This window comes from Erinaceus europaeus, chromosome 9 (genome assembly GCF_950295315.1).
Source record: "Erinaceus europaeus chromosome 9, mEriEur2.1, whole genome shotgun sequence".
Taxonomy (NCBI): domain Eukaryota; kingdom Metazoa; phylum Chordata; class Mammalia; order Eulipotyphla; family Erinaceidae; genus Erinaceus; species Erinaceus europaeus.
In genome coordinates, this window is record NC_080170.1 from 40655546 (window position 1) to 40680217 (window position 24672).

At 43.1% G+C, this 24672-nt stretch overlaps 1 protein-coding gene across 6 annotated transcripts in view; it reads left to right on the forward strand.

Moving 5' to 3' along the window:
- Positions 1-24672, forward strand: part of PAPPA2 (pappalysin 2) — a 248569-nt gene that overhangs the window by 97847 nt on the left and 126050 nt on the right. For all 6 annotated transcript variants that reach the window (XM_060197727.1, XM_060197724.1, XM_060197725.1 and 3 more), the window contains 5 exons: positions 2699-2844; positions 12797-13090; positions 14389-14581; positions 18631-18752; positions 24168-24657. In XM_060197727.1, the coding sequence (XP_060053710.1) occupies positions 2699-2844; positions 12797-13090; positions 14389-14581; positions 18631-18752; positions 24168-24657 (1245 nt within the window). The remainder of the gene's footprint in view (positions 1-2698; positions 2845-12796; positions 13091-14388; positions 14582-18630; positions 18753-24167; positions 24658-24672) is intronic.

Below are 24672 nucleotides of genomic sequence, written 5' to 3' on the forward strand. Positions count from 1 at the left end.
TAGTCCCTTTTGTTTTCCTTTTTTTATTGTTGTAGTTATTATTATTGTTGCTATTGATGTCATCGTTATTGGATAGGACAGAGAGAAATGGAGAGAGGAGGGGAAGACAGAGAGGGAGAGAGAAAGATAGACACCTGCAGACCTGCTTCACCACTTGTGAAGCAACTCCCCTGCAGGTGGGGAGCCGGGGGCTCGAACCAGGATCCTTACACTGATCCTTGTGCTTTGCGCCATGTGTACTTAACCTGCTATGCTACTGCCCGACTCCCCATTTAAGTGTGAATTGTGATAATAATTATCAACAACTTCAAATGCAGTATGTAAATTGCCACCAAATCTTTTACTTTCTCCACCAGAGGACCTGCTGGTCACTGTGAGGCCCTCCATTTCCTTGGCATCTTCCCTAGGAGCCCACAGAGTCTAAAGGGTAGAACTGCTACTCAACTTTTTCAGACAGGGGATAGGATCTAGTAGGTGTTCACTAAATAATTTCCAAATAAATTAGCCCTTTGTCCTGCCTTCTAAAATGCACTTGTAAAGGGTTCTGTTCCAACTGTTGTTACAGGGCCCATTCACCTTTCCCAGGTCCATAGAAAAGAAAGTTGAAAGTTCAGTTTGGTGCATGTGCATTGTCTAAAAGAGCTGAGTTCCATGGTAGTGTGTGCTTGTGTTTGTGTATATGACAGAAAACTTTTCAAATTGGTCTGAAGCAATGGAAGAAAGAGCTTAGCATTTTAAGAGAAGAAGAAAAACAGAAAGAAATGTCTGAAATACTAATAACTTCATGAATTTCACTGTTAGTTAAGTGTCCACTCCATTTATCCATAAAGACTGGTTCTCCAGAACACTGCACAGCTGTGGTTTATGATGGTGTAGGGGATCAAACTGAGGCTTTGGAGTCTCAGGCATGAAAGTTTTTTTGCATAACCATTATACTATCCCCCCTCCTATAAATACTTTTGAAATTTATTTGTTTGTTTGCAAGTGAGAGAACAAGAGAAAAAGAGGGAGAGGGAAAGGGAAAGGAGGGAGGGGAGGGAGAGAGGGGAGGGGAGGGAGAGGGAGAAGGAGAGGGAGAGGGAGAAGGAGAGAGAGAGAGACTAAGCACTGCTTACTTTTGGGTAAGAACTGAAACCAAGGCTACTAGTACTTAAAAATTCTAAGACTAAATGAGCATATAAGGAATCAAATGCTTATTTCCTTTTGTATAGGTCACAGGTGTGTATTTTCAATAGACCTTTAATGCTATACAAAAATGCAAATATTATGCTGACTAGTGCTTTGAAGAATAAGGATAGTAAGGCAGTTGAACAGGGGTAGGGTTTTGTGGATGAAGGAACTAAGATGAGAAACTTGTATATAGATGGCATTCCTTGCAATATTTCGTGGTGTTCTCTATTACCAGTAACTCATTTCTTTTGATCTCTATTTTAATTTATTTCCTAGCCCCCCTTTTTCTTTAAAAATATCTGGAGAGGAGGCTGGATGATAGTGCACCAGGTTAAGTGCACATGGTGTGAAGCACAAGGACCAGCATAAGGATCCTGGTTCAAACTCCCTGCTCCCCACCTGCAGGGTGGTCACTTCACAGGCAGTGAAGCAGGACCGCAGGTGTCTATCTTTCTCTCCCCTTCTCTGTCTTCCCTTCCTCTCTCAATTTCTCTCTGTCCTATCCAACAGCAACAGCAATAACAACTACAATAAATGGCCACCAGGAGCAGTGGATTTCTAGTGCAGGCTCACAGCCCCAGCAATAATCCTGGGTGCAAAAGTAAACAAATGGGGAGTCGGGCTGTAGCGCAGCAGGTGGCGCAAAGCACAAGGACCGGCATAAGGATCCCGGTTCAAACCCTGGCTCCCCACCTGCAGGGGAGTCTCTTCACAGGCGGTGAAGCAGGTCTGCAGGTGTCTATCTTTCTCTCCTCCTCTCTGTCTTCCCCTCCTCTCTCCATTTCTCTCTGTCCTATCCAACAATAACAACAACAGCAATAATAATAACTACAACAATAAAACAACAAGGGCAACAAAAGGGAATAAATATAAAAATAAATAAATAAAAATAAAATTAATTAAAAAAAACTAAAAAAAAAAACTTAAAAAAAAAGTAAACAAATGACCAAGTCTGAAGAAAGTATTACAATTATGGGCATGCATTGCAGTACAAAGAACCAAAGACAGAGAGACAATGTCCTTGGAGGTAGGGAGCTCTCAGTGCTAAGAATTAGGTGAACTAATAGCCAGTCTCTATATGTGACCTTGGAAGAACCCGCGCAGTTTCCAATAGAGGGAATGGGGATACAGATGTCTTGTGGTGGGAACAGTGTAGAATTGTACACCTGTCATCTTATAATTTTGTAAACCAGTATTTGAATCACCAATAACAAAAAGAATTAGGTGAACCTTTGGATTTACCTTGAAGAAATAATCTGGAGAAAGTGTATTGCCAAGGACTCAGTATTCATGAAGATACTACAGTGGCAAAATAATAGCTACATAGCTCAGAGGGCAGACTACTGTCGATCTTGGATCCATATGTTGTAGAGTCAGTTTTCTTCAGGTCTTCGTGACAGCCTGGTCTCTGCCTCTTTCTGAAAGGCAATGATGGCTAGGAATGTCAGCACTGGCTTCAGTCTGGTTGTGCACTTCTCTAAGGTGGGAGCCATTGGTGTGACATTTGCTCCCTGTGTGTGCTCCCTAGGGCTTACATGAGCGTGAAGGAGCTGAAGGAGGCGCTGCGGCTCAACAGTACTCACTTCCTCAACATCTACTTTGCCAGTTCTGCACGGGAAGACTTTATGGGCTCTGCCACCTGGCCTTGGGACAAGGAAGCACTCAGTCACCAGGGTAAGTGGGTAAAGATCAAGTGTTATTATAAAATGAGGATGCTGTAAGGGATTCAGGGGAGTTGGGGAGAAAGAGAATTGAATCTACTCTATGAGTTAGCTGCTGTCAGTTGAAAGTAATGTTTCAGAGAACTGGTCATATATATATTTTCCCCCATTGACACAAGTTAGTGGCATTAGGAGAAGCTGAAGTAAATGCCCAGTGTTCCAAACCAAATGTATATTCTAGAGGTGCATACATTGCTGGCATGGACTAAGTTTCACTTTGGGTCTAGGAGAACTTCAAAGACTAGTGCAACCTAATTTTTCTGTGCCAGCAAGCAGATGGGGGTGGAAAGCTTTGCTGCTATAAATTGTTGCTGGGGAGATCTAAGACAATTCAAGCAGATGGATTTGCCTACTCACCTGGGATAAGAGTGACATTTTGGTTCTAAGTGGAACTACTACTGCACATTTAAGAAAGTCACCCATTTCTGAAACTTTCCAAGCTGGGTCTGTATGCCTACAGCAAAACCTTGGCAGTCTTTAGAGGAATCACAGCATCTCTTGAGAATTAACTATTTTATTCAAACCTGCCCTAAACTGGTGATTTGTTGGGCAGTATGCCAGCTTCTCCCTGCTTATCCCTGTGGTCTATTTACATAACCAGTTACCTAGGAACCGCCCTGCCTGCAGGGCATTGGTTTAATCCCCATTGGTTCAAGATGTCTTTTTGCTCCACCCCCTCTCGTAGTCACCCTGATTTCCACCAGTCTCTTTTCACTCCACCCTCTCTACCTCACATCCTGTTTACTTATTTTCCTTTTTGTTGCCCTATTTTTTCCCCTTATTGTGTTAGTTATTACTGTTGTTGTTATTGATGCCATCACTGTTAGATAGGATGGAGAGAAATGGAGAGAGGAAGGGAAGACAGAGAGGGGGAGCGAAAGATAGACACCTGCAGACCTGCTTCACTGCCTGTGAAGTGACTTCCCTGTAGGTGGGGAGCCAGGGATTCGAACCAGGATCCTTGCACTTTGCTCCATGTATGCTTAACCTGGTGTGCTACCACGTGACTCCCTATCTTTTTGAAGTTTAAAATCAGTTACCTCCTACTCTGCTAAATATATTTTAATTAAATGATCTTTCATAATACAGCTCTTTTAAATTAAACCTCTTTGTTTTAAGATAATTACTTATTGGCATGTAATTATAAGAAATTATATGAGATTCTACATACCCTCTAACCATTTTCCTGCAATGGTAAAATGTTACAAAACTGTAGTACAATATAATAAACAGGATATTAACATTGATACTGATCATAAATTTTCTTCTCAATTGAGTTATCTTTTGAAATGATTAATTGCCCCCAAATGATCAAAACAGTATTTCAAAATTTTGATTAATAACTAATAAATGGGAACTTTATGTTTTCATGAACAAGGGTAGTTTTTCTCCATCTAGTTATGTCTGTGCATGAATAGTTTTTATTGTTGTAAAAAGGCAGAAATTAGCATCAATTATGTTTTATATGTTTTGCTTTATAGCTTTGTGTCCTGAATAGCTTCATTGACAAGATAAATGAATGAGGACAGGGAGTTTGTGTGACTGGCTGAGTGGGTGGTGGTGCCAGCACAGGAAAAGGAGGAGCAAGTGAGGGAGAGTTTGGGTTTGTAGATGTGGACTTGAAATATCTTGAATCTAGCAGAGAAGGGACTTCAACAGAAGGAGGAGGCAGGACTCAAGGGTGTTAGCAGTTACCCAAGGAGAGATCTGAGAACGTTACAGGATTTGGGGTTAAGTCAGAGAGGAAAGTCAATTACTCTTTGGTGTAGCAGTTGGACACACACTTCAGGGTATTCTGGGATCACCATCCTCTCAGGACTCTAGAGGACCTTGGTTTCTTCATATATAACATGGGAGCAAAAAGCATGAGGAAGGGTGCCTCAGGTACAGTAAGATCTCAGTGAGTATCCTACTACTAGTGGTGGTAGTGATGACTGCAATGGTGGTGACAGTCACTGAGATGTCACTTGGTTAATCTCTCTGATTGTGCCCTCAGTCTTCCATCTTATCTCCAACATAGAGATTTTTAGTGTTGGCTCCCTTTTAAGGTAAATAAATATGTCTATCTAGAATCATGTTAAGTGGGATAAGCCAGAAATAAAAGGATAAATATGGGATGGTCTCACTCATGGACAGAAGTTGAGAAATAACAGAATGGGAAACACAAAGTTGAATTTGGACTAGGTTTGGTGTATTGCACCAAAATAAAGGCTTCAGTGGGGTGGGAGAGGGGGAGTTTCAGGTCCTGGTGCATGATGGTGAAGGAGTACCTAGGCTGGGGGTGAGAGTGTCTTGCAGAAAACTGAGAAATTGTACATAACAACTGTATTTACTATAAATAATTAAAACCCCCAATTTAGAAAAAAGAAGAAGAAGAAACAAAAAAGGAAAGTGAAAGTAATGGTTGGCAGTTTGAGGGGTTGAATGATTATAAGAAAAGGTCTCTGAGAGTCAGGAGACCCAGTGGAGTGGAGGAGAGTTACTGTGATAGGGTGAGGCAGCTATGGCAGCCACCTGTAGCAGACAGACAGCATTATATTTGTCAGGGGATGGTGACAGCAATCAAAATTAGCTCAGAGAACTCACCCAGAATTTTTGAGCATGAATATCAACTTCCATATAAAAGCTGGGCACTGAGATTAAGGTGTTCCAGCCACTGTGACACATTCCTGTACAAGGAGGTAAGGCCTTGAGTTCTGAGGAATGATCACTGATTGGACAGGTGAGATCTTTGGTGACCTCATACCACTGGCTTTTGTGGCATCCTGTTGCAGAGAACAGAGTGCAGGTGCAGGAATTTCTACAGGAGGTGAAAAGGGGAGCTCAGGTACAATAATCACTGACTGGCTACCTGAAATACTTATCTTCTCTTTACTCTGCCAAAGCAGAGTGTTTCTTCTCAGGGGTAGGGAACCAATAAAATGCACAAAGTGGAATGTACCAAATAAACATGATGATTATATCACGAATAAAGCAGGCTAAATGACAGGAACACAAGGAGGACTCTTCCTGTGAATGACCCACTGGTATATGCCGTAGGTTATTTAGTTGTAAGAAGATGGGAATGAAAGCTAGTTCAGTGTTTTAAAGCAGAGCTTTCATACCTGAAGGTCCAGGCTCAATCTCTTTTTTGCACTGCATATACTGAGCAACATTCTGATTCATTTTTTTAATTTTTATGTTTGTGATTAATACTGGGCTACAACATTTTAAGATAACAATAACTAGTTCCATACCACACCTACCACCAAATTTCTGTGCCCCCCCCACTCTCCCACTTCCAAAGATAATCATCATAGTTCTGACAAGTCTTAGTAACAATTTGCTTAGATTTGTGAGTCTTTTGAGAATTTATGTGTAACATCAATTCTCTAGATTCCACCTATGAGTGAAACCCTCCAGTAGTTGTCTTTCATCTCTTTACTTATTTTGATGTGTATAATCACCTCCAGTTCCATTCATTTTGTACCAAAGGACACAATTCTCATCTCTCATTTAATGAAAATAAAAATAATTCCTTTACTTGCTACAAGAGGAATTCAGTAGTAGAATTTTTCCAGGTGTTGCAGGATTTTAAATACATTGAATGCTTTTGGATAGTGAAAATTATCTTCGGCTGTGAACTTTATGTCTTGAAATAGGGGTGTCTCAAAGGAAAAATTCTTGCATTTGTAAGTAGGTAGAGTATTTATTTTGCATCTCCAGAGCTTTGCATGTGTGTGATTTCACCACTCTAGGCCAAGTTTTTCAGATAGAGTCAGAGGAGGGGGGAGCAGAAACACCACTGAAGCTTCCTCCAGTGCTTTAATACTCCCTGTGGTGGGTGCAGGACTCAAGTCTGGACCGCCTGTGTGGCACTGTAGGCGCACTATTCAGAGAACAATCTCTCCATCCCAGTAATCATTTTTATACATGATAACTTGGCTTGGTGCCTACACTATGAATTCACTGCTCCAGGTGGCCATTTTTTTTTCATTTTTTTATTGGGTAGAGGAGAAAGAAATAGAGAGGGGGCGAGACAAATTGATATCTGCATCCCTGCTTCACTGCCTGTGAGGTGACCTCTCCCCCCTGCAGGTGGGAATCTGGAAGCTGGAACTGGGATCTTGTGCTTTGTACTATGTGTGCTTAACCTGGTGTGCTACCGCCCTGCCACCACTCCATCCCACCCCACCCCACCTCACCCCATCCCACCCCACCCCGTCCTTGTTTCTTAAGTTCCACCTATGACTAAGATCATTTGGTACTATCCATTCTCTTTCTGGCTTGTCTCACTCAACATGACACCTTCAAGATACATCCCAGATATTGCATAAAAGATGCTTCATCATTTCTAACAGCTGCATAGTATCTGTGTGTGTGTGTGTGTGTGTGTGTGTGTGTGTCACTGCTTTCCTTTTTATTTTTTATTATCTTTATATATTTATTGTATAGAGATAGCCAGAAATCAAGAGGAGAAGGGGTGATAGAGAGGGAGAGAAACAGAGAAACACCTGCAACACTACTTCACCACTCACAAAACTTTTCCCCTGCAAGTGGAGACTGAGGGCTCAAAGCTGGGTCCTTACACACTGTAACATGTGCACTCAACCAGGTGTGCCACCACCTAGCCTCACCACTGCTTTCTTAGCTGTTCTTCTGTCATTGGGTATTTGGGTTGCTTCCAAGTTTGGGCTATTAGAAATCGTGCTGCTGTGAACAAAGGCATGCATAGGTCTCTTTGGATAGGTGTCTTTTTTTTTTTTTTTCCTTGAGTATGTCCCTAAAAGAAGATTCAAACCAGATTCCCATAATCACTGCCTCACTGAGACCTCAGAACAGTTCCTGATATGAAGTTCATTCTCAATAAATCCTGAGTGAATCAGTAATTAACCACCAAAGTGCAGAGAATATCTTGCCCATTCACACTCTGAACAGAATGCCTCAGATTCTGACAGGAGATTATGTATGTGACATGGTAACATTGCTCTGACTCAGAAGCAAGGAAAGACTTCCATAATAAATTGCTAACACCCCCTACTTCTATTTGCAGTACTTATCCATAACACTTTTCTTCCACGGTGTGTAAGGGTGTGGGTAAGGTACTCTGAACACTTTTCTGTGGGGTTTAAAGTGATTGAAAGGGTCAGTGCCATTAGACTCTACAAAATCTCCTCCTCTCCTCATTCTCATCTTGGCTCCCTCTTACTCAGAGTGAGGACTCCCTTCTAAGTAAATCACAAACTGTAAAACTAAGAAATAAGTACAAGATTAGGAGATAAATGGTTCTGTTTGAAATAACAACAACAACCAAAAAAAGTCTATTTCTCTTTCTAGTATCCACATACACACACACCCCTTGTTTAATTTTTTTTTTTTCTCTTTTTGTCTACTGGTTGACCTCGGCCACTGGCTTCCCCTTCCTTGCCTGGAAATTCTTGTTCCTTGAACCCTTACATGTATTTTGATGGGTTTGTCCTTTCGTTGTGTAGAGTGTGTTTTGGGTAGCATGTTTTCACTTCCAGTTACTGGAAGTAATTATAGAGGCACCTGCAGACCAGCCTTCAATCTTGTTTTATGGGCATATAACATCCAGTCCTAAAAGTTTTACAGAACAGTTTTAAAATCATTTCAGCCTATACCCTTTTCTCAAACTGTCTGGGCTTTTTAATTTAATTTTAATGTAATATAGAAGTGACTTTGGAAATCATTCTCTTTACCGTGTTTCACCCTGGTGGTCTTGGGCTGGGGAAAGCCAGTTGGCACTTGGGAAAACACCATCACTTTAGGAGCTTGGCTGTCTTGCTACTGAGATTTCATCTTTGCATCAACAACTTCTCTGTCTTTTTTTCTTCTGCACCCTCCTCTTGACCACACAACAGCCTTGCCTTATTATTTTAGCTTGTCCCTTATAATCAAGACTGAAAGAACTTCTAAGAAGGCAGCTACCCCTTGTCCCCACCCCTGGCTCTGACACTTAAACAACAGCTGTGCCCCATATGGCCTCCAGTTGTGAAATCCAGGCAGCCCCATTCATTTTATGTTCTACGTGCAAGTTAGTAGTGCTGACGTGTATGGAGTTCAAGTCCCAGTACGAATGTGTGTGTATGCCAGATATGTAGGCTGTTGTACGCTCCTTTCACAGTTGAATCTAATTTGATACCCCATGTTGCTGGGTGACAAATTTACTCTCAGACAGTGGATCTTCTTTGTCCCAGGTGGATGTATTTAACAGAATATGGCTTATATTTGCCAGGGCTGGGGGGGGGCAGTATTTACTTTGTCTTTAGAAATAAGGTAATACAAGTCACCTGGAATAGCCCTGTTGTCACTACAGACTTCCACCTTCAGAGAGCTGCTGGTGGGGCCTGCTGGCACTCTCCTCTTTTACCCTCTCTGGTCCCTAGAACCATGCTCAAGATGCATCACTAAAGTAAGGCTAGATTTTGCCACACCTACTCTCAGTCGTTACCTCATGACCAATGTCTATAAGACTAGCATGCAGTCCATTTACACAGGTCTACCACCACAAGTATACCTTCCCATAATTTCTCCCCTAGTTTAGGGGACCTTTTCACCCTAGGCTGAGATGTGGTGGAGTTATTGGTGATATGTGGTAATGATCATTATCTTCAGTTCATCCACTGTGCTGGCAAAACCACAACCCCCATGGGATAGACCTTGGAAACTTCACAGCAAAGCAAGATTTATTCATTGATGTTTACTCCATCCTATACTCATATCCCCTCACTCCTTAGCCCATTTCATTTTATTAATGACCCACATTCATACCTGTTTTTTTTTTAACTGAAAGAAATTAATTCAGAGAGTGGTGGGGGGAGATAGCATAGTGGTTATGCAAAAGGATTGTCATGCTTGAGGTTCCAGAATCTCTGGTCCCATCATCTTCCGCACTTAGCCCAGAGCTGAGCAATGCTCTGGTTAAATAATAATAATAAGTAGTAGTAGTAATCATAATAATTATCTTCTAAAGAAAAAGAAATTCAAAGAGGATTTGTGGTTTTGCAGGAACCACTCATGAGGCAACAGGAGAGTGACCCTTTCATGCTCCTTCCTGTAGCTGCTTAATGCAAGTCATGGATTTCCAGATTGTTCCTGCTCTTCCTAAATGGTGTCGTTAGTTTAGTTTTGTTGTGGCATTTGATATAATATGGTAGATAATTGGAGGGGGGACCTGGGAATGCTCAAATCTTTTTCATATAAATTAACATTAATATTCATTTGTTGTATGCCATTTTATTACACTTCCAAAAGAGTATTCTACTTCCAGATGATAGGAGAAACCTTTGCCTTCAGTGAGCAGATGACGGCAGTAGAGTTAACTTCCTGAATCAATAATGTTGGGTTGAAAGAGGGGGGCAGGAACCATTGGAGAAATATGTCTGCATTTCCAAAGTGTAACCCCTCCATTCATACTGTTGCTTTAGATCTTCCCCAGGAAATACTCTGACCTTGTCACCAGTCTTATAAAATACATGTGTATGCATGATATACATGTGTATAAATACACACATACATGTTTCCCCACTTCTTGTTTCAGTGTGGGTTGAGAGAAGAGGACATGATGGAAGGTGATGCATTGTAGGAGGAGGACTTCCAGATGGACAATGGTTTTGAGCAAGAAGTGATCCTTATATTCTCTATAATTAGAGAAATTGGAAGGAAAATATTATTGTCACTGTAGAAAATGAAAGGTGCCTTGTGTGAATATGACATAGCACCAAAGTCTTTGGGTCCATACTCCCAGAGGGTTAAAGAATAGGAAAGCTATCAAAGAAGGGGATGGGATATGGGGTTCTAGTAGTGAGAATTGTGTGGAGTTGTACCCCTCTTATCTTGTGGTTTTGTCAATGTTTCCTTTTTATAAATAAAATTTTAAAAAACAACAAATTCATCTTCATTTCAAATTCCCTGAGATTTCCTTTTCCCCCCTTAATAAGTAAGTTCAGGCTACCAGGAATCATGCTTGAATGTCCATGGTCTTATCTAAAAAGAGAAAAAGCACTTGTTTATTTGCAGTTTTATTCAAGTCTTGTTTGTTTCCTGGGTGCCCTTGGGATCAGAACAACTTAGGGATAAAGCTCAGAGTTCCCCAAGTGAGGGTGTTTGCTAAGCTTCCCTGGCAATGCCTGAGATGTCTGTGGCATCTGCCCTATTGCCTTGATTTTCCTGATTCAAAAGGGTGATGTGTTATGTTGGGTGCTAGTGAAGCAGGTGGGAACAATGGAGACTTTAAGAAAAAAAAACATGATAGAGAGAAATAGGGCAAGAGAGAGGGGGGAGTGAAGGAGGGAGGGAGAGGGAGGGAGAGAGAAAGAGAAAAAGAGAGAGAGGAGAGAGAGAGAGAGAGAGAGAGAGAGAGAGAGAACACACTTCGGAAGCTTCACCCCTTGCAGGTGAGGACCAGGGGGTCAAACCCACATCCTCATGCATGATAACTTGTGGCTTTACCAGTTGCACCACCGTCCAGCGCTGATAGTTCAAACTTTGTTCCAGCCTTAGTGAACTTCATGGTATAAAGGGCCAGATAGCCATTCATTCTGTACTCAGCCAAGTCCCAGTTATCTTTTTAAAAGGTATCTTTGTTGAGGAGATTTTTTTACAAGGTTCTTGTTGTCTGAGGGGCACAGTTTTGCATCTCCCCCAAATAACTGCCAGCACACCCCACCCCACCCCAGCCCCACCCCCACCAAAGTGTCCTCTCCCTATGGTATGGCATGCTGGGCTACAGACCTCTCTAATTTTTCTCTCATCTTCCCATATACTATCCACAGATCACCTGTAACAGACTGAGGGCTTATTAATGTTCAGTTGTCATTCCCCTTGCTTTGTTAAAAAAATGTGTACACCCATATTCGTAGTAGCACAATTCGTAATCGCTAATACCTGGAAGCAAACCAGGTGCCAACAACAGATGAGCGGCTGAGAAAGCTGTGATATATATATACACAATGGAATACTACGCAGCTATTAAGAACAATGACTCTGCCTTCTCTGACCCATCCTGGAGGGAGCTAGATGGAATTATGTTAAGTAAGCTAAGTCAGAAAGACAAAGATGAGTATGAGATGATGGCACTCATAAACAGAAGTTGAGAAAGAAGAAGAGACATGGAAACTGAAAGCAGAATCTGACTAAGTTTGGAGTAGGACATCAAAGTGAAAATCTCTGGGTGGAGGGTAAGGATAAACGTTCAGCTTCACTGGGGGGTGGGAGACTGAGGGTAAAGGGACACAGACTTTTGATAGTGGGAATGATATTAAAAAAAAGATTTACTTCTTGGGGGCCAAGCAGTGGTGCAACAGGTTAAGCACACATAGTGTCAAGCAAAAGGACCTGGGTCAAGCCCCTGGTCCTCACCTGCAAGGGGTCTGATTCCCAAGTGGTGAAGCAGGTCTCTCTTACTCCCTCTCTTTATTTCCCCATCCTCTCTCTCAATGTCTCTCTATTCTATCTAATAAAAACTAAAAAGAAAAAAAGGCCTCTGGGAGCACTAGATTTGTAGGGTAGGCACCAGCCCCAGTGATAACCCTGGTGTCAATTAATTTTTTTTAAAAGAGATTTACGAGAGAGAGAGAGAGAGAGAGAGAGAGAGAGAGAGAGAAAGAATCACTCTGGAACGTGAGATGCTAGAGATCAAACTCAAGACTTCATGCTCAAGCATCTAGTTTTCTAGCTTTTGTACCACCTCCTGGCTGCTTCCTGCTTTGTTCCTTAAATCCTGCATATGAGTGAGATCATCTCTATTTGTCTTTATCCTTCTCTCAACCCAATCCTCTTGTCATGTCATCCAACTCAGAGGTGTTTGTGGCCAGAGGGAAGAATAGGAACCGAATGCTACTAGGAGTTATGAAGGATCTCCTTACCGGCTGGAATTGAAGATGTTTCTGATCGTTCCGTTGCAGGTGGTGTGGTCCTCAACCCGACTTATTATGGCATGCCTGGCCACACCAACAACATGATCCATGAGATGGGACATATCCTGGGCCTCTATCATGTCTTTAAAGGAGTCAGTGAAAGAGAGTCCTGCGATGACCCCTGTCAGGAGACAGAGCCATCCATGGAAACAGGAGACCTCTGTGCAGACACTGCTCCTACTCCCAAGAGTAAGCTGTGCCAGGATCCTGAGCCCATCAATGACACTTGTGGCTTCACCCACTTCCCAGGGTCTCCATTCAACAACTACATGAGCTATACAGGTACCATGCCAGTTTCCATATGTCACCTTTCAGTGAACATCACATAAAATCTGGGGCTCCAGAGTGGACAGTGGAGGTGTTGGAAGTGGAGAGGATTCTCAAGGAGCCAGAGAGTTGGAGTGCATTTTTATAGGTATCTTTTTTCCCTTACATATAAAGAACTTAAATATTGAGATATTAATGAACTAACTGGCTTCTCAGTGGAGATTCAATGAATACCACACTTTAGATTTGATAGTTAGGAAAAAAAAATGCTGGCAGCAGTTAACCTTGTCTATGCCCACATTCTTATGTTCTGACTCTGAAAGAGAGTCCAACAGAGAAAGGGAAAAGAGATTGCTGGATCAAGATGGCATCTTGGAGTTCATCCAGGAGATGACCTTGTTTAATTTGGACTCAGCGACTCTCTTTACTTTTTAATTTTGGTATATGACAATTTCTTCAGAGTGGTGAGCTAGTCCTGTCTTGGATGTACTGATAAATTGTTCTCTAAATCCCACTGTCAAGTCTGCATCAAGTGTGTGGAATTCATGGGGCCCAGCAGGGACATGGAGGGCTTTCCCATGAACAGAAACTAGAAAGAGATGGCAAGGGTTGAGACATTCAGGGGATACTCTGAAGTGGGCAGAAGGAGCATCTATCAAGCATGGGTATTTGGTTGGTGTGTTTCCATTGAAAAAGACCCAGAAACTAAGATATTCCCTTTTGTATCCCTGTGAAAAGTGGGATGTTTGGCTGGCTCCTAAAGAAATAGGTGATCACCCCTTCTCCTGCTGCTGCTGTTTCCCTGTTGCCTTCACATACCGGCTCTCTCCCTCCAGAGAATCTTCAGTGAATGCTCACTACCCTTGGCCAAAGTCACCAACATAAAGTATATACCTGAGACCTGTACATGTGTGTGTCCTTCCTTCCTCTCTCTCTCTCTCTCTCTCTCTCCTCTCCTCTCCTCTCCTTTCCTCTCCTCTCCTCTCTCTCATGCTGGTGCTGAAACACTGCCATCTTGTGGTTTTCTAGATCAGCTACCTGCTCCCCAGTCTGGGAGCTGCCCTGCACAGCCCAAGCACCAAGAAATAGCCCTGCCTTAAAGGTAAGCCAGTGCTGTTCTGTGCCTTCTCTTTCTCACTTCTGGATCAAGTCCTTTCTGGAACAGAATACACTTATCAATTTTACAAGTGTGTGTGAAGCCCGATAAGCGTGTGTTAGGTGCTGAAGAGTTGGGTGAGGAGCACAAAATTTCTCTGTTGCGATGGACTTCACAGTGGGAAGCCTCCATCTTCTGTTTCCTTCTGTCTCCACAGATGACAACTGCACTGATAACTTCACCCCCAACCAGGTAGCCCGAATGCACTGCTATTTGGACCTGGTATATCAGGAATGGACGGAAAGCCAGAAGCCCACTCCCATTCCTATGCCACCCATGGTCATCAGGCAGACCCCTGAGTCCCTCACAATCCACTGGCTGCCCCCTATTAGCGGAGTTGTGTATGACAGGTGAGAGGGCCCTTTGTCACTGGTGAGCCTGTATGCTTTCTCTGAGGTCTTTCTTATGCATCAAAGAGGAAGGCAAAGATAGGGGGCACTCCAATTTGCAGCTGTAGACATGTGCATCCCTGTGTAGGGCCTCTTCCTATATCTAGCTCAGTTCCCCTCTCCTTGGCAGAGTCCATGAGCTCCCCAGACCTGCTTATCCCTCCCTTTGTAAAAAGCACTTCAGGAAATCCCTGAGGAATGTTCCTTCTGGCAACCTTCTGGGGAAAGTGTGATGGAGACAACTGACAAAACAGAAAGGCATTTGCCACTCCTTTCTTTCTGGTGTCAGGATGGAGTTAGGGGTATGCTGCCTGCATAGTGGTGCCTGCCGAGGGAAGGGAAGGGAAGCGTGTTCCTCCACCACCACAGCTGTGCCTCCTGCACACTGATCAAAGGCCATCATGACACCAAAAGGCAGCCTTTGTTCATCCTTTGCACACTGGTGCAAATGAACACCATGGGAGTTTGTGTGCAAAGGAGATGGGATAGTAAGAGAATGATATCTGACAATGGGCTCTGTGCTTGGCAGCATAGGAAGGAGCAGAGGCCCACAGTCACCTGTGTAAGCTGTTCCCTGCATGCCTGGCAGTCACTTGCTCTCAAGTAATAGGTCATGGGGCCAGGTGGTGGTGCACCTGGTTAAGCACACACACTACGGTATGTAAGGAACCAGGTTCAAGCACCTGGTCCCCACCCGCAGTGGGAATGCTTCACAAATGGTGAAGCAGAGCTTCAGGTTTCTATCTCTCCTTCTCCCTCTCTCCTCTCAATTTCTCTCTGTCTCTATCCAATAATAAATAAATAAGTAAAAAGCAGCAGGGTGTAGAGGGGCTATCACTAATTTAGTGCTTGCATGTGTGAAGCTCTAGGTGGGCCACCTACCCTGTAATTGTCTCACGCCTTGCGAGAAACATAGTTTCTGCTGTGTGAGTGGGAAATATGAGCCAGAGTGTTTCTGAGGATTTCCATTGAGAATTCCAGGGACAAAGCCAATGGCCCAGTCCACAGTCCCACAAGAAAACAAAGGTGAAAGGGCCAGGTGGTGGCATATCTGTTTGAGCCCATGTGTTATAATGCTCAAGGACCCAGGTTCAAGCACCCAGTCTCCACCTGCAGGGGGAAAGCTTTGAAAGTGGTGAAGCCAGGCTGCAGGCATCTCTCTGTCTCTTTTCCCCTTTATTTCCCCCTTCTCTTTGGATTGCTGATGGTCTCTATCCAGTAAATAAATAAAGGTGATATTTTTTTTTAAAGAAAACAGGTGAAAGTGGGGTAGCTGATGGAATCCCAGAGTGGGAAGTATGGCCCAGTTATTCGTCTAAGTGTGGAGCTTTCTCATATAGCAGAAGAGAAGCTTCTTGGGCATTTCACTCTTCTACAACTATGCCAGGTCTCTGCTAAGGAGAAGATGCTTCTGGAACATGTTGCCATGAACTCCAGCTTTGCCATAGACCTGGGAGAAAGTATAGGGAGAGGCACATATAGGAGAAAGTGAGTGAATTGTTTTTCAAAGTGCTGGCTTCCATCCGATGATACCTGTCCTTGTTATCTTGAAACAAACCACTTGGCTACCTGGTCTATACAGCAGCTTTGATTGCCACAGGCACTCCAGCTCTCAAGAGCAGCACTTATGAGTCAACAGTTATCTACTGATGTGTGTAAGAAGCTGTTTCCCACCAGTGTGACCTTGTGCAGCTCGGCTGAACAGAGAGTCCCCTTGGGCCTGTGCAAGCCAGAGTTTTACATCAGTTTATGGAACACGTGTAAACAATTTAATTTTTCAGTTCTCTCTCCGGTACAAACGTTCCGATAAAGCAGACAGCAGGGCTGACTTGCTACAAGCCTGTTGGCAGCAGAAACAGTCATTTGCTTCCTCTTCCCAGTGAGGTGGGCTGGGAGACTTACGTCACATTCCCAGTCCTTTGAGTCACACCAGGGACTGTGTTTACTCCTCCCAAGTCAGTAATTGGAATCCTTATGTCAGAGAGGAGCCCAGCCACGCACTTAGCCACTGCCCTGGGACGGCCAAGTGCATCAGGGGAATGTGGTTTGGAGTCCTGTGGCCACTGGAAGTGACGCTGAATACAGCCGGAGGTTGGAGCTTGGCTATCCTCTTCCCCTGCCAAAGCCTGGATGATTGATGGGGTTTAAGGACTTTATCAGAGGAATTAAGGAACACGGTGTGACCTTGACAGTTTACTTAATCTCTTTGAGCCCAAGCATAAGTCTTTGTTTGTAAATACATGATTTTTATGGGATCAGAAATAATTAATGAGCCAGTAAAGAAAATCCTAAGAAACTGAAAATGGAAATACCATAGGTTCCTGCAGTATACTCCTTGGCAATTCCCAGAAGGGCATAAGACACACATTCCAAAGGATATCTGCACCCTGAGTTCAGAGCAGACAAGATACAGAATCTTCCTCAATATTCAGTCACAGATGTCTTGATAGATATGATGACTATGGGGTATTAGTGCTCAGCCAGGTAGTGAAACCAGTTACCTGAAGGTTTCTCACATAAGTGGAATATAATTAAAGGAAATGAACTGGCAAAAAAAAAAAAAAAGCCCACAGCACTCATGCTTAGACTCAGTGAAAATCACAGTGGTTACCAGTGGTAAGAGAGCTAGAGGGATGAGCAGTGGGTCTTTGTTTGATTTTGTATTTTTCGATTTTGTTTTTCCCCCGGGGTACTGCTCAGCTCTGGCTTGTGATGGTGCTGGGGGACTGAACCTGAGACTTTGGAGTCTCAGTCTCCAGAGTGTTTCTGCATAACCATTATGCTATCTCCCCCATCCTGGTGGATCTTTGAATAGTAAGATAAAACTGGAACTGTGATGTGGGTGCAGTGAGGTTTATTCACACAGAGGTATTAAGCAGTACTCCTGAAATTCTACTGTGGTCCAGTGGTAAGTTAAAAAAAGAGCATTCATGAAAAACACTCTCATGAAAACCTAGGTGACAGATTTAATAAAGGGAGCCAGTGACAGAGAGGTCACTCCTATTTGAGACCACTGCTTTTCAAGCCATATCTCACCCTACCTGTTGAGAGCCCTTGATTTGGTATCTCTATTTTTAGAGGTGCCCTTCACAGCTGGACTTCTATTCTAGAAAGATTGTGTCCAAGATAGATGAGCCCTCTGAAGTGATGTGCCTTTGTGCTTCAGTTCTAGGCCCTCTCCTAATCATCACAGCTCTGGTGCTGGAAGAGCTCTGTATAGACTTGAATAGTATACAGACTGAATAGAGTCTTTAATAGTATATAGTCTGAATAGAGGTCTTAAAGATGAGTAGGAATTTGTTAACTAGAGACACTTGGAAAGGTTGTGAGGCTGCTAAGAGAGCATCTGTACAGCCATGAAGCATTGTAAGCAGAGAGAGCTAGAGACAACTTTAGAAGGACCAAGGTCATGGTAAGAAATTTAGATATTTCCCCAGGGATGATGGAGAGTCAGGGAGAATCCCACTTCTAATGACTTCTGTTTTATGTTTATGATTTAAAGTAGAATACTTATAACCTCTCTCTCATCTCTCTCATCTCTCTCTCATCTCTCTCTCATCTCTCTCTCTCTCTCTCTCTCTCTCTCTCTCTCTCTCTGCCTCTCATCAGGAGGGCACAGAGACCACATGGCAGGAATGCTCAGATACTGTAGGAGAGCATAAGTGCCTTTGGATAATTTACAGAAAAGTGCATGTGGGGAGTCTCCCTAAGAAAGTTTTAGACTGGCATTATTTTGTGTTGAATGTGTAGGAGAAGCGCTGTCCACTTCCTCCACTACAGCTTCTTTTGTGACTTAGTTAAATTATTTGGCCTCATTGCCTTGAAATTTTCAAGTCACTCTGAAATATGCAAAGATGGGGCCTATTTGTTAGGTAGAGGTGTTCTCACACTCCCACTAGGAGCTCCTCACCTGTCAACTCTCCCCAACCTCAAAGGGTTTCCAGATATCCTTATTCCTGTGACTCATTTGATATCCTCTCTCTCTCTCTGCCACCTCTTTATCTGCCCAGGGCCCCAGACAACTTGTGCAGAGCCTGCAGTGAGGACGGAACATTCCACCAGTATGTGAACAAGGCTTCCTCTCCTCGTGTGTGTGATTCCTCAGGTTATTGGACCCCAGAAGAGGCTGTTGGTAAAAGACTTTTTGTTACTTTTTATCCTGGTGACTTCTGAGAATGGAGATAGAGGTACAGGATAGAGACGCGGCCTGATGAGACAAAGAGGTGTGTGTGTATATATGTGTGTGTGTGTGTGTGTGTGTGTGTGTGTGTGTGTGTGTGTGTGTGTGTGTATGTGTGTGTGCGCTCGCTTGCAGAGGTGTTGTGCTTTGTTGTGCTGTGATGAATGGTTCTGAGATCACTACCTAGTCCCTCTGCAGTGCCAAGTGTCCTCAATGTACCGAGTATGGGAAGCTTGTGGTGCAGTGAAGCAGAGGTCCCTGTAAATAGCAGAGAAACATAAAAATCTGTGGACCCAAGATAGAAATTTGAAGATGAACTGGAACCAAGGTGGGAGCCTTGCCACATGGCAATGTGAGCCCATTTCTTTCTCTCTCTTACTCATTCACTCACACACTCACTCACTCACTCACTTATTCATTAACTCTCTCTTTATCCAGACTTTCAGGAGAGCCACAGAGCTCCCATGGCAGGACCACTCATACTCTGACTGAGCCCTGGGAGTGTTGGGGTGGGGACTGGGGGAGGGTGAACTAGGTGTTTTCATCTCATCATTCTCAGCTTGGCAATTTTATGAGTCTCTTAGTCTCCAGAACTGGTTGTGCTTTGGATGTGATCTCAGCGAGGCTCTCAGAGGAGGGGGTAGGAATGTTCTTAGCTGTCCTTTTCCCCTGTCCCTCCCTCAACTCCTCAGTTCCATATTTCCTTACATATCTACATCAGCATCTCTGAGACCAATTACAGTGTGGATGCTATTCCGATTCAGGTCCAAAACTTACTCAGACTGTTGACAGGAGCTGGATCACTTTCTGATGAAGAACTTGACTTTTTTCATCAGCACCGTCTTCCATGCTTACCTAATTGTCGTTTTTCTTGTATTTATTCAAATGCTGACAGTCACTCCATAAGAGGTAATGGCTATAGTCCCCCTCGAGTTAGTTTTCTGTCTTGATCTGACAAGGCAAGATGGAGAATATGGGAGTTGTGCCCCTCTTAGCGTATGGTCTTGTCAATATTTCCATTTTATAAATAATTTTTTTTTAATATGGAGAATATGGATCTATAAGTCCCCACTGCACTGTGGGTAGCTTCAGTGCCATGACATCTTTTCTTCTCTCTTTCTGTCTCTGTCTTTCCATCTAAAAATTTTGACACAGAGCATGAAAGACCCAGTGACAAAATCAATATTGACTCAGAAGTTGGGATTCAAAGATAAGGTGCTGGCTCATCTGATACCATTCAAGAGGACCTAGTCCCCACTGCCAAAATGAAGCTTCACAGTGACAAAGGAGAGCTATAGGTCTGCCTCTGTCTCTCTCTGTCTCTCACCTTTTATCAAAAAAAAAGAAAAAAAAAAGAGGGAACCAGGTGGTGACACACTAGTTGAGCACACACATTAACATATACAAGAGCCGAAGTTCAAGCCCCTGGTCCTTATCTGCAAGAGTGAGGGAAACTTCACAGCTGCAAGCTGGACTGCAGATGTTTCTTTCTCTCTCCCTCTCTATATTCCCTTTCTCCATTTCTGTCTGCCCTGTTAAGTAAAAAGAAAAGAGAAAAATGGTGACACACTGGGTTAAGCACACAAGCACACATAGTACAAAACAAAAGGACCTGAGCAAGGATCCTAGTTCAAAACCTCGACTCCCCACCTGCAGGGGAGGTCACTTCACAAACAGTGAAGTAGGTCTGCTGGTGTCTCTCTGTCTCCCTCCGTCTCTATCTCCCCCCTCTCAATTTCTCTCTATTTTCTCCAATAAAAAATGAAAAATGGCCACCAGGAGCAGTGGATTCACAGTGCAGACACTAAGCCCCAGTGATAATCCTGGACGGAAAAAAAATAAATAAGGGGAAAAAAAACTGGCTACAGAAAGCAGTGAATTAATTGTGCTGGAACAAGACCTCAGCAATAAATCTGCTGACAATAATTAATTAATTAATTAATTAACTAATTAATTAAAGAAAAGGCTACCAGACTAGTAGAGTCATATAGGTACCTATTCCTAGAAATAACTATAATGGCAAGTAAAATAAAATAAAAATAGGCCATTTTGAAACATGCTAGTGATGTGATACCTATTGAACTCCCTGGCCTAACACTTCTCCTCTTGGAGTCTTGGAAAAATCATATACTATCTGGAAGAGGTGAGAGGCATGAGCATTTGTAGGCTCTAATTTATATGTTGTGCTTTGAAGCAAAACAAGTCAATATTTAGACTTTATATTTTAACATGAAAACATAATGAAAGCTTTCTGCCATCAAAACTATTTAGTTAACTACCAAGGACTATTACTCAGCTAGCATTTTAGCATAGCTATTGTAAAATATTGCTAAGAAGTCATGTTGCCCTTTTCTTTGGGAAAGTGAAGAATCAAGTCATATTTAAAATAAACATAGTGGGGGGTTGGGTGGTGGCACATCCTGTTAAGTGCATATATTACCATGCACAAAGGCCTGGGTTTGAGATCCCAACCCTCAGCCACCTGCAAGGGGAACACTTCAGGAGCAGTGAACTATATCTATAGGTATTTTTCTGTCTCTCTTTTTCCCCTTCCCCTCTCAATTTCCCTTTGTCCTATCCAATAAAATAGATAATGATAGAAAGGAAGAAAGAAAGAAAGAAAGAAAGAAAGAAAGAAAGAAAGAAAGAAAAGGGAGGGAGGGAGGGAGGAAGGAAGGAAGGAAGGAAGGAAGGAAGAAAGAAAGAAAGAAAGAAAAGGGAGCGAGGGAGGGAGGAAGGAAGGAAGGAAGGAAAAAAGAAAGAAAGAAAGAAAGAAAGAAAGAAAGAAAGAAAGAAAGAAAGAAAGGAAAGAAAATGGCCAGTAGAGCAGTGGATTCACAGTGTGGTACTGAGCCCCAGAGGTAACCCTGGTGGCAATAAAAAATAAAGAAAGATAGAATAAATAAATAAAGAAAATGAGGGGGTAGATAGCATAATGGTTATGCAAAGATACTTTCATGCCATGGCTCCAAAAATCTCAGGTTCAATAGGCTCAATTCCCTTCACTACCATAAGCCAGAGCTGAGTAGTACTCTGGAAAATAAATTAATTAATTAATAAATAACAGATTTGGTGGTCGTGCACCTGGTTGAACACACCTTACAGTGTGCAAGGACCCAGGCTCAAGCCCCTGGTCCTATCTGTAGAGTGAAAGCTTCACAAGTGTTGAAGCAGTGCTGTAGGTATCTCTCTCACTCTCTACCTACCATCCCCCAATTTCTGGCTGTCTCTAGCCAATAAACAAATAGACATGTTTTAAAAGATTTTTTTAAAAAGGAAAGGCAAGGAAATAAAGAAGCAAAGGAAGAAAAAAAAATAATAATAAAATAAAATAGACAATGAACGTGACTGAGCACCACAGCCTCATGTATACAGAGACATGAGAGTGCTCAGTGACACTTCTTGAACACTCCTTGGCCACTGGCCACTACAGGGAACAGAAAATGGAACCAGATGTCTTCCTTGCTTTAATATCTTCTTTCTCTGGAAAACTTCTTTAATCTGAAATACCCCCCGGTCTTGGTCATCATTCTCTGGCCCCTTACTATTCTGTTTTCTTTTTCCAGGGATGCCCTTATCTTCTGAAGAGATGTGTTTTCATCTTTTTGTTACTGTATCTATCACTGAGCTATGACATTTGTGAAACCATGATCTATAGTTCTCTTGTTTCCTTCTCTATCTCTACTACCTAGATTAGTGTTGAGTATACTAAAGGTGCCAGTCAGTTTTCCTTGAATGAATAAATGAATGAATGAATGAATGAATGGGCTCTTACTTTAAGAAAACAAGCAGTTTTGTGGTAAATACAGATGATGACTTATAAGAGTGTCTCTGAGCTCCCTCATTTGACTTAGAAGAAATTCCCCTTGTACTGATGACTGCCTTAATGCATTTGTGATATACTTTTCACCATTACCCTTTACCCTGGGTACTAACTCCCACTTTTACTTTAAATATATATTTATTTATTTTCCCTTTTGTTGCCTTTGTTTAACATTGTTGTGGTTATTATTGTTGTTGTTATTGATGGGTAGGACAGAGAAAAATAGAGAGAAGAGGGGAAGACAGAGAGGGGGAGAGAAACATAGACACCTGCAGACCTGCAGTCACTTGTGAAGTGACTCCTCTGCAGGTGGGGAGCCAGAGGCTTGAAAAAGGATACTTAAGCCAGTCCTTGCACTTTGTGCCATGTGCACTTAACCCGCTGCACCACCGCCCAGCTCCCTCACTTTTACTTTTTACTGTAAGAATACACATCCCTCATTCTTATTTCAAGTTTCCTTTGCTCAGTGACCTCTCTATTACCACCTACTTGAACCCAGAAAGAAATTCCAATGGTTTCACAGTCTGGTCAATAGACCATTGGAGAGACTACCAGTGTGTTGCCTTGGGGAATGAGAGTTTTGTGAGGACCTCAATTAAACAAAGAGTATAAAATGATCAGTGGCCTTCTTAAAAAAAAAATGGAGCAGGGCTTCAGAAGGATATAATCTATTATAAATGTTTCCTTTTTCACATGTCAGAAGGGAAGTAAACTTAGGGCCTAATTATACATGATACTGTTGAGTGACTCCCAGTTTTGTTTCTTTTTTTAAATTTTTATTTAAAAAGACACAGACAGGGGTCAGGCGGTGGCACACTGGGTTAAGCACACACAGGACAAAGTGAAGGGAACTGTACAAATCCCAGTTCGAGCCCCCGGTTCCCCACTTGCAGGGGTGTCCCCTTACAAGTGGTGAAGCAGGTCTGTGGGTGGCTACCTCTTGTCCTCTCTGTCTTCCCCTCCCCCTCAATTTCTCTCTATTGTATATAAACAAACAAACAAACAAATAAATAAATAAATAAATATGCTGGCCCCAGCAAAACCCCTGGAGGCAACAAAAAGAAAGGCATAGATGATGAGTAAAGAGAAAGAGGAGACAAGAGAAACACTGCAATAAGGGCCTATTTCCCAGAACTCTCCTGTCGCCATCCACAATCTTCCCCTATGATGCTAGGTCCAAAACCAGGACTTTGTCATGTTGAAGCCAGCTCTGTGCCTTCTGAGTGATCTCCCAGCCCAGATGTGATAAGCAATTGATAAAGGACAAATAACTCTTCTGCTTCAGAATGTGTGTGAGAAGTACATGGCTTCCCTGTCTGCCTGTCCTCTGCCCCAGGAAGTTCTCTTGTGAAAGGTTACCGGATAGAGATGATACAGAACCAGAGCAGAGGGATTCTGAACTGTCACCCATACTTCAGCTTCTGAAGGAATCTATGCCCACTTCTCTACTTCCTCACTCTTCCTCCTGCCTGCCATTGAGGCTGTTCATCTCTAGTTTGTAATGGCAGAAGCTGATGCCTTGTTCACTCTGCTCCTTTCCCCAGGGACCCCAGATGTGGACCATCCCTGTGAGCCGAGCCTGCAGGCCTGGAGCCCAGAGCTGCACCTGTACCACATGAACATGACCGTGCCCTGCCCCAGTGAGGGCTGCAGCCTGGAGATGCTCTTCCAGCACCCTGTTCAGGCCAACACCCTCACCCTCTGGGTCACCTACCTCTCCACAGATTCCTCCCGTGTCCTTTTTGACACAGAAGTTTTACTGGAAAACCAGAAGTCTGTACACCTGGGCCCCCTGGATGCATTCTGTGACACCCCCCTCACCATCAAACTGAATGTGGAGGGGAAGGTCTTAGGGGTGAAGGTCTACACTTTTGATGAACGGATAGAGATCGACTCGGCCCTCCTGACATCCCAGCCCCGTAGCCCCCTGTGTTCTGCCTGCAGGCCTGTGAGCTACCAGGTGCTCCGGGAACCCCCTTTTACCAGTGGCTCATCCATGCTGGTGAATCATCCCCACACAAAGTTCACAGACATGTGAGTTGGGCCTTC